General features: G+C 48.1%; 1 protein-coding gene across 1 annotated transcript in view; it reads right to left on the bottom strand.

Moving 5' to 3' along the window:
* The window catches only part of dipk1ab (divergent protein kinase domain 1Ab), a gene marked incomplete at its 3' end in the record, with an annotated part of 30181 nt that extends 20254 nt beyond the window's left edge, over positions 1-9927 (bottom strand). Inside the window, exon 1 of the mRNA XM_084309319.1 lies at positions 9853-9927. Coding sequence (XP_084165445.1) covers positions 9853-9909 — 57 coding nt within the window. The 5' untranslated portion in view covers positions 9910-9927. The remainder of the gene's footprint in view (positions 1-9852) is intronic.
* Positions 9928-14201: the final 4274 nt, after the last annotated feature.

Here is a 14201-nt window from a genome sequence, read left to right as displayed (position 1 = left end):
GAGAGGTGGCAGCTGTTAAGAACTCTCTCTTTCTTTAGGTCCCATGAACACAAAACAGATGTTTAAGTTATTTTATCACATGTCTTGCGCTGATCATCACCTATAGCCTATGCCAGTATCTGTCCCAACAATGACAAAAACATTGTTTTATAGGTATTCTTAATAGTATTCTAGAGTTTGTAAACCAAAAAATTTTGAGTGATCATGCACACGGGGGCGTATACGAAATGAATACTAATACTAATTGCAATGCATCCAATGAAATGCTTTCTAGAATAACATTTACAGCACATCGTAACGAAAGGTTATCCTATAACCTAGTTATATGAATACTGGCTGAGCGTCTCGCTTTTCGCCATTATGAGATATCTCTTATCTCCTAGCACCTACTGTGCTCACGAACAAACAATTGCACTCACATGCACGTGACCAGGCCACACCCACGCGGTCTACTATATGACACCGGACATGGTCACACTCTACCTTCCTCAGAAAAAAGTTTACAACACTGAAAACCCAACCAAGGGACCTCAGGGCGCTAAGAGCGAGACGCTCAGCCAGTATTCATATAACTAGGTTATAGGATAACCTTTCGTTATATTATCATACTGGCCAATCGCGTCTCGCTCTTTGCCATTATGAGATATGGGGCAGAGCAGACGCGTGGACCGACAAGTGTACCCCCTGAGGGCCCGTAAGCCCCAACCATGGAGGAGGGGAGTCCTGTCCACCCGCCCGTCCTAACGAAGGGGGGGAGGCAGTCAACTCCACCAAAGTGCGAAAAAGGGGGAACCTGAAAAACGCACAGCACAGGCGGGAAGCAGGAGAGGTCCCAGACCTCAGAACCGCCTGGGAGACAGAACCCCCAGTCATGTCCACGAGGTAAAACTCAACGAAGGGACCCAGGGAGGACCAGAAGGCTGCAGCACAGATGTCCTCCACCGAGGCCCCCCCTAACAGGGCAGCAGCCCGAGGGGGGACCTGTCCAGCCAACGTGCAGCAAAAGGCAACGCCCCCGCACAACCAATGTGACAGGTGCTGCTTGGACAGTGCCTCACCCGCGCAAGGGCCACCGTAACAAACAAACAGTTGAACGGAAGCCCTGAGAGCCTGAGTCCTGAGGTAAACCCCCAGTGCACGGACAAGACACAACAGGTGAAGGCCCGCCTCCAACTCACTAGCGTGAGGAGGCGGACGAACGCCTGAACCACAATATCCCTGGAGCGAAAGAGCTCCGGATATTCTTTGGCACGAAGACTGGATTAGGCCTCAGAGTCGCACCGCTATCGGCCGAATAGACAGGCACTCAGGTCGCACCGAGAGAGCACACAGCTCACCCATGCGTTTAGCGGAGGTGATGGCCAAAAAGAATGCGGTCTTCAAAGACAGCAGAAGCCTGCTCAAGAGGCTCAAACGGGGCCTCCGACAACCGGCCCAGGACCAGTTGGAGGTCCCACTCGGAGACAGAGAACGTTCCACAGGCTTGAGGCGCCAAGCAGGAAAGTTCCACGAGAGGGTGGCTGAACAATGTTCTGCCCCCACACTCGACCATACGCCACTCCTTAGCGTAAGCCGCGGTAGAGGACGGAGCGCGCGCGTACCGGATAGAGTTAACCACAGAATAGTCAAGATGCATCCCCACCAGATTCACACTGTCAGCAGCCAAGCCTAGAGGCTGCCCCAGAACAGGAGGCAGAACAGAGTTCCGCGTGCTTGAGAGAGGGCCCGCGGTGACCACGGAACAGGCCCTGGCGGGGCCACCAAGAGCTGAATCAGGGCCGGGGACCACACAGCTGAGCCCCGGCCCGGCGCGACCAGGACCAAGTCCCGCGCTCCCGACGTACCCGCCCCAACAGCTGAGCTATCAGGTGTAAGGGGGGGAATGCATACAGAATCCCGAACGGCCACAGAATCGGTCCCAGACCTGCCCGACTATGTCTGGACGTAGTCCCCACTCGTCAGGGTGAGGACCGCCCCGCGACATCACACCTGCACCCACATTCTCCCTGCCGGGGATGTGGAGAGCCCTCAGGCAGAACAGATGGAGAACGCCCATAGCCAGAGCCCGACCGCCGCCCGGTGCAGACGGGGGGAGCGCACTCCTCCCTGTCTGACAATATACGACGCTGACGTTGTGTTGTCCGTCCTGACCAAAACATGCTTGCCCACCACAAGGTGGTCGAGCCGTTTGAGGACCAGAAGGACTGCCTTCAATTCCAACACATTGAATGTAGCGCAGACCGGGCAGCATGGTCTTGCCAGCTGCCCCCTACTGCGTTGGCCCGACACGTCCTCCCCCCATCCCATGAGGGAGGCGTCGGTGAAGACCGTGACGTGTGACAGCCTGCTGCCCACGGGGACCCCGCAGGTGAGGGCACCAGACCCTCCCCAGAAGACGAGGTCCCCCAGTACTGACATGGGAACCTTCAGCCGCTTCCACATGTCTCACACCTAGGACGGAACCTCCCGAGCGCGCCGAGAACCAACCACTGGCCGCAGCTCCGAGAGGGATGCCCATATAGACCTTGAGCTTAGAAAAAGCCCAAGTACTCCACCTGTTGACTGGGAAGAGGAGAACTCTACTTCCAGTCTACAGCAAAACCCAGGCTGGTGAGACACCACCTGCCTGGTATGAGACCTGGCGATCTACCCTGACCGGCCAAGGACCAGAACGTTGTCCAGGGCAGAATACAATTCGTAACCCCCGATGACGCAGAGGCCCCAGCGCGGTCTCCACGCACTTGGTGAAGATGCGGGGAGCCAGAGAGTAGCCGAACGGCAGCCTCTGGTAACCGTACGCTAAGCCCTGCAAAGGAAGCGTAGGTAAGCCCTAGGATAGAAGATCGGGATGCGAATACGCATCCTACAGGTCTATGGAGGTGAACCAGTCCCCCACCTGACAACGTCTAACAGGTGGGAGACGGTCAACATTCTGAACCTTCCATGGGACAGGTCCAGTATGGGTCTGACCCCCCCCCCCCCCCCGATTTCTCTGGCACCAGAGAATACCGGGAGGAAACGCCACGCATCGCGTCCTCCTTTGGGACCACGACGATGGCTTGCTTCGCCAACAGAGATTGGATCTCGTCGGCCAGAGCTGTCACTGCTGTTGACCCTGACAATAGGGTCTGTACCAAACCTGAAAACGGAGGGTGGGGTTGTGCAAACTGCAACACAAGTCCCCGCCTCAGCGTTCTCTTCATCCACCTCGACATATGGCACTGCTGTAGCCATATGTTATGATAATCCCAAGCGCACGCGCCGCCACTTGGCGCTGGTCCGCCAGGAACCGTAGATAGGCGGCCTGGTCCCACCCGCTGTGCGTTGCCAACCCTGGACTTGCCAACCGCGCGAGCAGGGCGTCTCGTGGAGCTGGGATATCGCACCCTGACACTACCAACGAGGCAATCGCACCCAAGGGGGGACCCAGACAGAAAGGGCCGGTTTGATACGGGGGAAGCTGACATCACACTGGGTGACAAAAGCTCCCCCACTGAACACCCCCCCGGCATGGATTGCTGAGGAACTGTTCTACAGCTGGACATGCAAGGCGTGAGGTCCCCACACTGCCAGATAGGGTGGGTTCCTACACACCGTAGCCCTGCAGTGATATTACTACCACCCAAATCACGCAAGCCTGACTGACCACCGCCGGTCTTCCGGCCGTGGGAGGCACTAACGTGATACCCGGCCTGGCGAGGGCGGGCTGGGGGAACTCGCGCTGCGACCCCCTGGGCCTCGAGTTCCCCCGCTGACAACCTTCGTCGTTGACAGACACAACACCAGGCTCACCAAACACAGACGCAGAACGTGTGGCGTGGGAGCCGCTTGACAGCACAGCATTCTCACGGACAGACCCAGGCCTAGCCAGCAACTGGGTGTCAGCCTAGGGCTGGGCGATATAACGCTAACGATAAATATCGCGATATATTTTAATAATCGATATCGAAAATCTTTTTTTTTTTGTGACCTGCAACAGGGCAGTTTTAAAAACCAGAGACAGTGGACAGACTTTAAGTGCAACTTAAAGTAATGGCTTTGCTTGTCCAAATGACAATACTGACCAAATTGAGATTTATTTTTCTCTTGTCCATTTATTTTGTTTGCTTTCTAATTTAAAATACAGTTTGAAACCGTCTGTACACAGTAGGCTATGTGTGCTAGCAGAGCTAGACTCCAGTCACGAGTCACGGTGCACATGTGCGGTGGTTTGTCCACCAAAAAAGCGCCAAAAGATCGAAAATAAACTAGCAGAGCCAGAACTGTTCAACTCCCCTGGAGCCACAGCCAGCAGAGAAGCCGGTTTACTTTCGCTTTTAAACCAGCTGCAGCCTGAGAACTGGAGTGTGAGGGGATGTAACACTAAAGATGGCGGCAACGACAAAGAATTGCTGCAAAATAAACATACATCTGTTGTTTAAAAAGAAATAATAAAAAAAAAAAAATGTTTTTTTTAACTGATAACAATTTCGATAATTATCGATATCGAGAAATATGATAACATTATTATATCGTTATCGCGATATGATTTTTTGCCATATCGCCCAGCCCTATGTCAGCCCCTGTCCCCATGAGAAGCGAAACATGGGGCCGCTCGTGCTTCACTGAAGGCACGCGGCCCGCAGCCAAAGGGAACAAATCAGAGCCCGTATCCCGCTGGTGTTGGGGGGGAGAGTGACCGGAGAGCGAGCTAGACGGCAATGCTTTTTTAGGGCGTGCTCATCTAATGTAGCAGATCCCTCGGCCGCCAAGGTTGTCGGCCTTGTGATCACCTTTTGTCTTTGTGTCCAGGGTACCTCAGGCGGGGGAAACATGGCCGCTGGTTGGGGGCCTCGCCCTCACCTCTGGCTGCGCGGTGTGAGGCGGTGTGGGGCCTAGGTCAAATACCGCCTGCGCTCCTGCGGAAAGACCAAAGTCCCTCTGCGGAGAGGGGAGCCCTGAGGAGGGAAAAACCTTCTCTCCTCCTCAAGGGGAGACTGATCAAACCAAAGATGCCTGTAAACAACCGTTGACAGCATCCTAGCCCTCCCTGCGGTTATAGCTTGCGGCTAGGTCAAAAGCGAATAACCTCAAAACCTTGCGCGATGTTTCAACGTCGGCTGGCCCTAAGGCCCCACCACCCGACACCATTTTTGACAGAAAAAACAGCAATTCGAACAATGTTGCTAGTCGCTGCTAATTCTATACCGCGGCGGTATAGGCTTTAACAGCCCACCAGCCACCTGCCGGGCCGACTCGCCTCATGGCGTCGGCCGGGCGGGACACCGTTCCACCATGTCAGAGGCAAAGGACTGATGCCACCTGCTTCACAAGCACGGAGCACCAGTGGTGGCTGCAGACAAAAGACTACTACTAGTGAAGCACTGCCTCACTACTAGTAGGCATGCAGCAACCTCCACTGTGGTGTGCACCCATGAAGGGGTAAATGAATAAATGAACGAAAACTCCACTAACACACTGCAGAATGGGCTAGCCCATACACACAATTGTTAAGGGGATGCAGACCAGAGAAAACACCAGTCCTGCACACAATTCATAGATTCACAAAAAGCACACCAGCCCTGAGCCTCAGCCCATCCACCCATGAAAATGGTAAACAAGCCCCCGTTAAACGCCCCAACATTAGACACCGATTGACCGTCAGCATGAATGGTTAAGAGGAGGGAAGACCTTTTAGTAAAGACAGCCCTCGGCGGAGAACAAAGAACGGAGACCCAGCATTGTAGCATTAGTATTAGCCACGCACACTAGGATAGTTGGGAAAACACCCAAAACAGAGTCATGACAACCATGTTTTCCCAAATATCCTGCCCCTCGCGCCAATACACAGGACAACCAGCAGTATTACTCATGCTAGTATCAATGCCTGACAACGCAGGCCTACCTGTGCGCGACGTAGCTCGACTGCTAACCGTCACGCGATGTCCCTCAATCCGCTGTCACGAGATGAGGAACCCCAGGACAGGCCCGATGCGCTGTTAGGATGTGCCGAGAAGATTCCAGGGGCTGGTGAACCTCCGGCGAAAACCCAACATTGTGTAATTTCTCCCTGCGTTTCATAACAACTAGTTCACGGAGTGCACTGCAACGTCCGTGTTGGAAACAAAAAAAGAGGAAGGTAGAGTGTGTGACCATGTCCGGCATCATATAGTAGACCGCGGGGGCGTGGCCTGGTCACGTGCATGTGAGTGCAATTGTTTGTTCGTGAGCACAGTAGGTGCTAGGAGATAAGAGATATCTCATAATGGCGAAGAGCGAGACGCGATTGGCCAGTATGATAATATAACTAAGCTAGCACTCAGCCTCGTTGATGAAACCAATGTTCAACATTAGCTTGCTAATGTTTCTCGTTGCTAACATTGTTTAACGTTGCCAACGTTAGCTTGCTAGCTAATGGGTCGACTGTAGGCTGGTAAAGATATGCCTCCTAAAGTGTGTAAACTGAAGTACAGGAAGTACAGGCTACAGGCTTTCCGGTTTCGACAAAACAATTATAGCAACGTGTGAAGTGCACAATATTTCCTCGCTTAAGCCACTGCAACGGCTTTGCCTGAAGAATTTACTACATGACCGGGACGTTCTAGCTTGTTTGCCGACAGGATTCGGGAAAAGTTTGGTCCGTTCGGAGGCAGCTTCCAGGGGAAGTACATACACCGGAAATTCTACCCCATACACACTTTCGGCAGTAGTTCTTTACCAGGCTTTATCTCACGGAGGAGATAAAACTGGGAACGAGGTTTGGTCGACATTCAGCGCTATTGGCTATTGTCAACACCAATCAACATCCACGACAAGTCCATCCCTATGCTTCCTGTTTTTACAGGAAGAACATGTGAATATGCCGAATCAAATAGCCTAGCATTCTGCTAGCCGTTTCATGACTTGAAAACATAACCACCAGATGGAGTTTGTAAAGCTGTGTGAGAGGAAATGTCAGACAATATAAGACAGCAAAATATCTATTCTAATCATTATGATTCTTTTTTTTCCAACTTTTATTTACCCAATACCCAGGGTAGGCTTGCTGAGCACGTACACTATGCTCTTTTTCAGCACTGTCATGCTACACACTGACAGTTCCACGCATTCACACCTGGAAGCTGCCCAGCACAACCAGTATTCTACTGTTGGCCTCTGGAGTGATTGGGGGTTAAGTGTCTTTTTCAAGGGTACTTCAGCAGGGAGGGGAGACCATTAATTAATTCACTTCCACCAGCCTACTTCCTGCCGGACCAGGGATCCAAACCAGCGACCTTACTTTCATAAGCCCGCCTCGTATAGTGCTTTTTATGCTGAATGCCACCTCATCCAACATTATAATTTTTTTATCAAATATTTTTCTTTATTTGTATACACAAAACAAGACAAACACAATACAGTAACAATAACAAGACCTCACAATACCACAATAATAATAACAACAATGACATTAGTAATAAGCTAAATAATAAACACAGAACATAACATAAAAAATCTACTTATACTATTACAGACAACACAATAGACACCACAAAAGACAATTCCTCCCCCACTCCCACCCCAGGACCCCCGGACCCCCCAGGACCAACACCCCGACCCCACTCTGCCGCTAGATTGTGGCCTTTACTCTCTCGGCCGCTGAGACCCAAAGTCCAATGCCGGCCTGTCCAACCCCAATCACCCGTGCAGTAGAGATTTCCATATAAATTATATCCAACAGTTTCAGAGACCAATTAATCATGTGAGCCTCTCCGGTTCTTTCCAACTCATGGCTATCAGCTTCTTGGCTGCAGTAACGCCCGCCAAAATGATTATTTTCTGTTGTATGGATACCGGTAGCAGTGATATATCATTTAGGAGCAGTGTCACTGCTGTCAATGGGATTGTCAAGTTACATAAGTTACCTCATCCAACATTAAAAGGGTGGCACCAACCTGAGTGATGTAAAGCAGTCTGGCACCAGGAGTCAGAATTCTGCCAACTCCTTGTGAAATAGTCAAAGCATGTTCCATTTTACCTTCGTACTGCCTGTTTGAAGCATCAAGGCCTTGCAAACCGTAACAGGTATAAGAGATCTGCTTCTCTTGCACGACTCACACTTTTCACACAGGAAGGTAGATTGGGAACTGTCACTTCCGTGAGAAAATACTGTGATCTCAGACCTTGTGACAAATTGCAGGGGACAAGCCTGTGTGTGTATACATGAAGGTCCTCCTATAGTTGGACTACTGCAACGGAGTCCTGTTCGGGGTACCTTTATTATTATTATTATTATAACTATACACAACAATCAACATTGTGTAGGCCAATAGCTGACGGTATGAAAGCAAGATAAATATGTAAATCACTGTGAAGCCTTGATAGGAATACTTTGCTATCCATATCATAATAGAACCAAAGAGTTCTATAATATAGGACTTATCTGCTTTTATATTTCATTTGAAATAGCTTCTCTCCACGGAGCAGTAAGCGGCACTTCTTAAGTTGTCATTGGAAGGACTGAGGTGGCCTAGAAAAATGAGCGATGGCGGTGGCCGTCCCTTGAGACTGGTTGTCACTACTTCCACTCACTGCACTTGATGACTGTGGCCCGCCTCTCTCTCTCTCTCTCTCTCTCTCTCTCTCTCTCTCTCTCTCTCTCTCTCTCTCTCTCTCTCTCTCTCTCTCTCTCTCTCTCTCTCGCTCTCTCTCTCTCTCTCTCTCTCTCTCTCTCTCTCTCTCTCTCTCTCGCTCTCTCTCTCTTTCTCTCGCTCTCTTTCTCTCTCTCATATCTATCTCTCTCTCTCTCTCATATCTATCTCTCTCTCTCTCTCTCTCTCTCTCTCTCTCTCTACACAAACAACACAAGCAGCTGAACATTTCTGAAACTGGATATCTGTCAACAGCAAATATTACAACAATTATCAGTCTTGAAATGGCATGGCAAATGGTGCCATTTATCACATATGAGATTAGAATTTTGAGAACTGAATATTCTGATTATGACGTCACACAATATAGCTACAATTCTGAGAAGACACTCCAAAGGACGGAAATATTGACACCACCTTGTGTAGATAAGCCATCCAGCAAACACCATATATTAAATAGATGATCCAGCAATGAGGCTAAATCATATATTAAGTTTAACCCTTTCACTACCACACTACAGAAGGTTAACCCGTTGACTACCACACTACAGGGTTAACCCTTTGTCGTGTGGAAGTGAAAGGGTTAACCTTCTGTATTGTCGCAGTGAAAGGGTTAACCATTTGATAGTGTGGTAGTGAAAGGGTTAAAAAAATATATATAATCACATCTTTTTACCTTTTTGACTTTTGGGATAAACACACAACATTGTATGAGCATACCATAACAGGACTGTATAATTTACAACAATGAAAACAATAATCGAATCCAATCTAAAACTATCATTAAACTTTCACTGTCACAGGGATACATGCATTGACATGCATTAATTTGTCCCCGCATCATTTGGGAGTCCTCTCTACCAGCTGGATGGATCATGGAGCATGTTGCTACAGCAACGAGGATTAGGAGGACCAATGGCTGATTCCTCTCGAGGCACTGAGCATCAAGTGCTTTACGAATTATGTCTACCCAAGAAAACCAATATCATTGGGAGAAAAACAAAATAGCTAATGCTACTATAGAATACAATATGTCATTCAAATGGTCAAATAAGTCATAATAGCCACGCAGCAAGCGTGTGTAGTTCTAGGCGAATCTAGATGTGGCAACTGAGTAGTAGTGCACGCTGCATTGTAGCCTATACTCATCAAACTGAAACGCGGATGCACACATACGCAAATGTCCAGTTCGGCTATTTATATTTCCGTCCATAGGTGTAGAAGGGATTTCCCGAAGGCTTACCTGGATGTAGACAGGCTTTCTGAAGCACCCCCATAGAAACAGACCTCTTATTGCCATGGCAAATACGGCACATCTCACGACAGCTACTGAATGAAAAACAAGCATCTATCTCGTGCAATTCGATTTTTGGAAAACACGCTTCATCTTAGACTATAGGTTAAGCCTATAAAGCTAATTTAGGAATCTCCCAATATATTCACCGCCAATAATAATAATAATAATAATAATAATAATACGCGGTTCCGTGGATGTGTGCTTTGAGCTGCACGCCAACAGCGCCACGGAGCTCTATCTGCGTCGGAGACTGCGGTAAAGTTGGTTTTATATTGGACATAGAAAAAAGCAGTTTGACATCTCCAGTAGCCTGTATTAAACAGGCTATATGGTTCATGTACAACGCATTGAAACTTATTTATTTTTAATTCTCCAACCTATTATGTTCTGAATGCTAAAAATTACGATTTTTACAGAGCCTATCTGCCTATGTTCTCCAGAGAAATCAAAATATATTTTAGCTCTAAGTAACGTCACACCGTTCCAACTGAATGCACACGCCATGTACATTTACATTTAGTCATTTAGCTGACGCCTGACGCTTTTATCCAAAGCGACTTACAAGTTCTGTACGACAAGACAGCAACATTTAACTTTCTTTCCATCAGTTTTGACATTTCTTATCTGTGAAGATGTAAAGCAAAATTGCTATTTTGACATTTATAATTTTAATTGACTTGTTGGTCTATAGGCTAAATTATTTCTTATTTCTTATGCTCCTTGGAGTAATTTACTACAATGAATTAATGATGAATGAATGAATGAATGATGAATGAATGAAAACTTTATTTAACAGATTGCAGAATGTGTACAATACAGTACGGCTCAATACACACAATTGTTAAGAGAATGCAGACCAGAGAAAGACGTTTGTCTTGTTTACATCAGGGTCCCCCATTTTCAATTCATATGACATTTATGACATACACAACATACATGACATCATGACATTTATGGCATAGGGACATATCATACAGGTATTTAGTACTGTTACATTTGTGACATATACGATATGCAAATATACAGTACTGTTACCCATAGATCCTGACAGAGTATATACATATGATGGGGAGGGGACTGTACATTAGGAGGGGGTGGGTGGGTGGGAGAGAAATATACATACGGTGGGGAGAGAATATATACATACGGTGGGGAGGAGACTGTACATTAGGAGGGGGTGGGTGGGTGGGAGAGAAATATACATACGGTGGGGAGAGAATATATACATACGGTGGGGAGGAGACTGTACATTAGGAGGGGGTGGGTGGGTGGGAGAGAAATATACATACGTTGGGGAGAGATATACATACGGTGGGGAGGAGACTGTACATTAGGAGGGGGTGGGTGGGTGGGAGAGAAATATACATACGGTGGGGAGAGAATATATACATGCGGTGGGGAGGAGACTGTCTATTAGGAGGGGGTGGGGGTGGGGGGGGGGGGTTGGACAATTACGGTGGCCAATGAGGTGGAACTTGTAAAATCCACTCATTCTATTACATTTAAAATACCTAAATATCTATATAAATACTGTATACCTCAAGGGAGATACTGCAAGACCATTTCTTGTGTTCATAGTGGTATTTGAAGAGGATGTCCTCAGAAGGGAGAATCTATATATGCTCTCAGCCATAGAATAATGCAATAAATAATACATTATTCTAGCTCTCTATTATGCTCTCAGCTCAAAAGGAGGCTTATTTCAGTGGCGGCTCAGAGCAGATGTCTGACAGAAGAGAAATCACAACTGATAAGTGAACTGGAAGAATTGCAGCTAGAACCTGCCAGTAAATATAAATGGCTCATTTGACTATTTCAACTTTAATAGGATTTACATCTGTATATTTGTTCCTAAAAAGACATCACAACTCGTTTACCCATATCTTATTTATGTTATACAGTATGTTTCTTATTCTGTCAGACATACTGTCTTTGTTACCATTGGCATAATGGCCATCTTAAAGATCCCCTCCACTCAAAAGTTTGTATTTTCCATGGCTAATTCCTTAGAGGCAGGACTTTAGAGACTATACAGATTGTTATTTGTGTAGAACTTGTCACCAGAGCACCTTTTTCCACAATCTTCCCCTGGAGAGGGAGGGGCTTCTCTGTACTTCCCAGAAATCTGAGTTGAGTGTGATGTCAACCAGGCAGGGGTCAAAATGGGTGCAGGTCCTCATAACTTCCGGGAGAAGGCAAGGAGAGTTGTCAGGCAGGCAGGGGTCAGAGCAGGTCTATCGAGAGCCAGAGATCAGGGTGAAGAGCCAGGTAGGACTGCGGGTAAAGGAGGACAACAAAGGGTTAGGCACGGTTGGAGAACAATGGACTAGAGAACTATACGAGAGAGCAGAACCTCTCATGTTCCGAATGTGGTAACTTAACACTCTTAGCTTCAGCTACACACAGAAAGCTGAGTAGGTATTGGACATGTCTTGAAAGAACATAAGCTGCCGATGTGGAATTCCAGGTAGATATCAATTGGCACTTGTTGCCAATTTGCATATTCATAGATCCCTACATTCACAATGAGGGTAAAGGTGTAGAGATGCTGCAAAGCCATTTTCAGTAGTTTATTGAACAATTTGGTGGAAGACCCATATTTATCTAAATTGTTTTGAAGGGTTTAAAAAATGAGGGGATCTTTAAGTTCTCTTAGACCTAATACCTTTTGAGGTGGTTAGTGATTGGCGGGTAAGAGATACGGGCAACAGGTGGTGCAACAGAGAAATATATTCCACCATTAAAAAGCTGGGACCCTGAAGATCCATTTGAGATGCACCTCAATACTGTGTGTCAAATATTTCTATCTATTACTATGTACTATCAACATTCTGAATGTTGAACATTCTATAATGAGTGTACAGGTGTATAATAGCTCAGGAGTAACTATAATAGTAATTCCCGTGCTCAATTATGCATAGTAGAGTAAGTTGCTGTATCGAGTTCTGAATTTACTATTAGTTAGAGTGAATTACTGAATTACTATTATACAGCTTTTGTGTACTTTTGAGACAACTCAACAATTGAAAAAAGAAAGAGAAAAAGTCAGAAATCCCTCCAACAGACCACCTCAAACCTCAAGAAGACATCGAACACACGGTCAGGCCTGCACAGCGCTCCGAACCCGACCCTGGCCTCCATTCGTTCGGCTGTCATCGGTCCTTTCCGCGTCAACCGGATTATTAACCGCTCTTATGCGTCTCTGGCTACCCCGCTCTCTATGGGTCCATCTGACCTTTCATGTTTCCCGGATCAAGCCAGTTTCTTCCTGCCCTCTGTCCCCCCCTGCCCTTGCTCCGCCAACCCCCCGGATTATCGATGACCATCCCGCCTACACGGTCCGGAGGCTCCTGGATGTACGCCGTCGGGGTCGGCGTCTCCAATACCTGGTGGATTGGGAGGGGTATGGTCCCGAGGAGCGCAGCTGGATTCCGCGTCGGCTGATTCTGGACCCGTCCATCGTGGCCATGGCTTTCATGAGGAGCATCCTGGTCTTCCCAGAGGTGCGCTGGGTCAGGTGGCGCCCGTTGAGGGGGGGGGGGGGTACTGTCACAGTATTTGCCTGGCTACCCCCCCCCCCCCCTCTCTCTCTCTCTTTCTCTCGTTAGTCAGGTATGGAGTGCAGGTGTGCTGCTGTCAGCGGAGCAGCTGATTGACGTCGAAATACTTCCCAAAGGTCAGTGAATACCACGATCACAACACCAGAGGGAGCTCCACAAATCATGTAAAACCCAGATTCGGCTCAAACAAGGGACTAAACACGTTTCGCAATTATGCCACATCAATGTGGAACGCCCTACCCAAAGCTGTAAAGGAATGTGAATCACTACCCACTTTCAAAAACACTCTCAAAGAACACCTACGGGAGACTGCAATTCGAAACTGGCCCCTACAAATGTCCTAACCCAGTTGTACAGTAAAGACCAAGTATGGCCTTGTCAGTATTCCAATGTACAGTGCCCCCCCCCGTACCCCCCCCCCCCACCTCCAATGTACAGCCCCACCCAACCTACCCAACCTCCTCCAATGTACAGTTTCTATGTCAAATGTATGTCAGTATTCCAATGTACAGTGTACAGTGTCGTCGTCCCCCTCCCACCTCCAATGTACAGTGTGTCAGACCTGCTCTGACCCCTGCCTGCCTGACAACTCTCCTTGCCTTCTCCCGGAACGTATGAGGACCTGCACCCATTTTGACCCCTGCCTGGTTGACTACCCTGTACCTGTGTTTCGACCCCTGCCTGTCTGACTCTCCTGTCCCACGCACGCCCCTGGACTGTACGAGAATCTCCGCC

This window comes from Notolepis coatsorum, assembly GCF_963971535.1.
Source record: "Notolepis coatsorum genome assembly, chromosome: 2".
Classification (NCBI taxonomy): domain Eukaryota; kingdom Metazoa; phylum Chordata; class Actinopteri; order Aulopiformes; family Paralepididae; genus Notolepis; species Notolepis coatsorum.
This window is presented reverse-complemented; position numbering and strand designations above follow the sequence as displayed.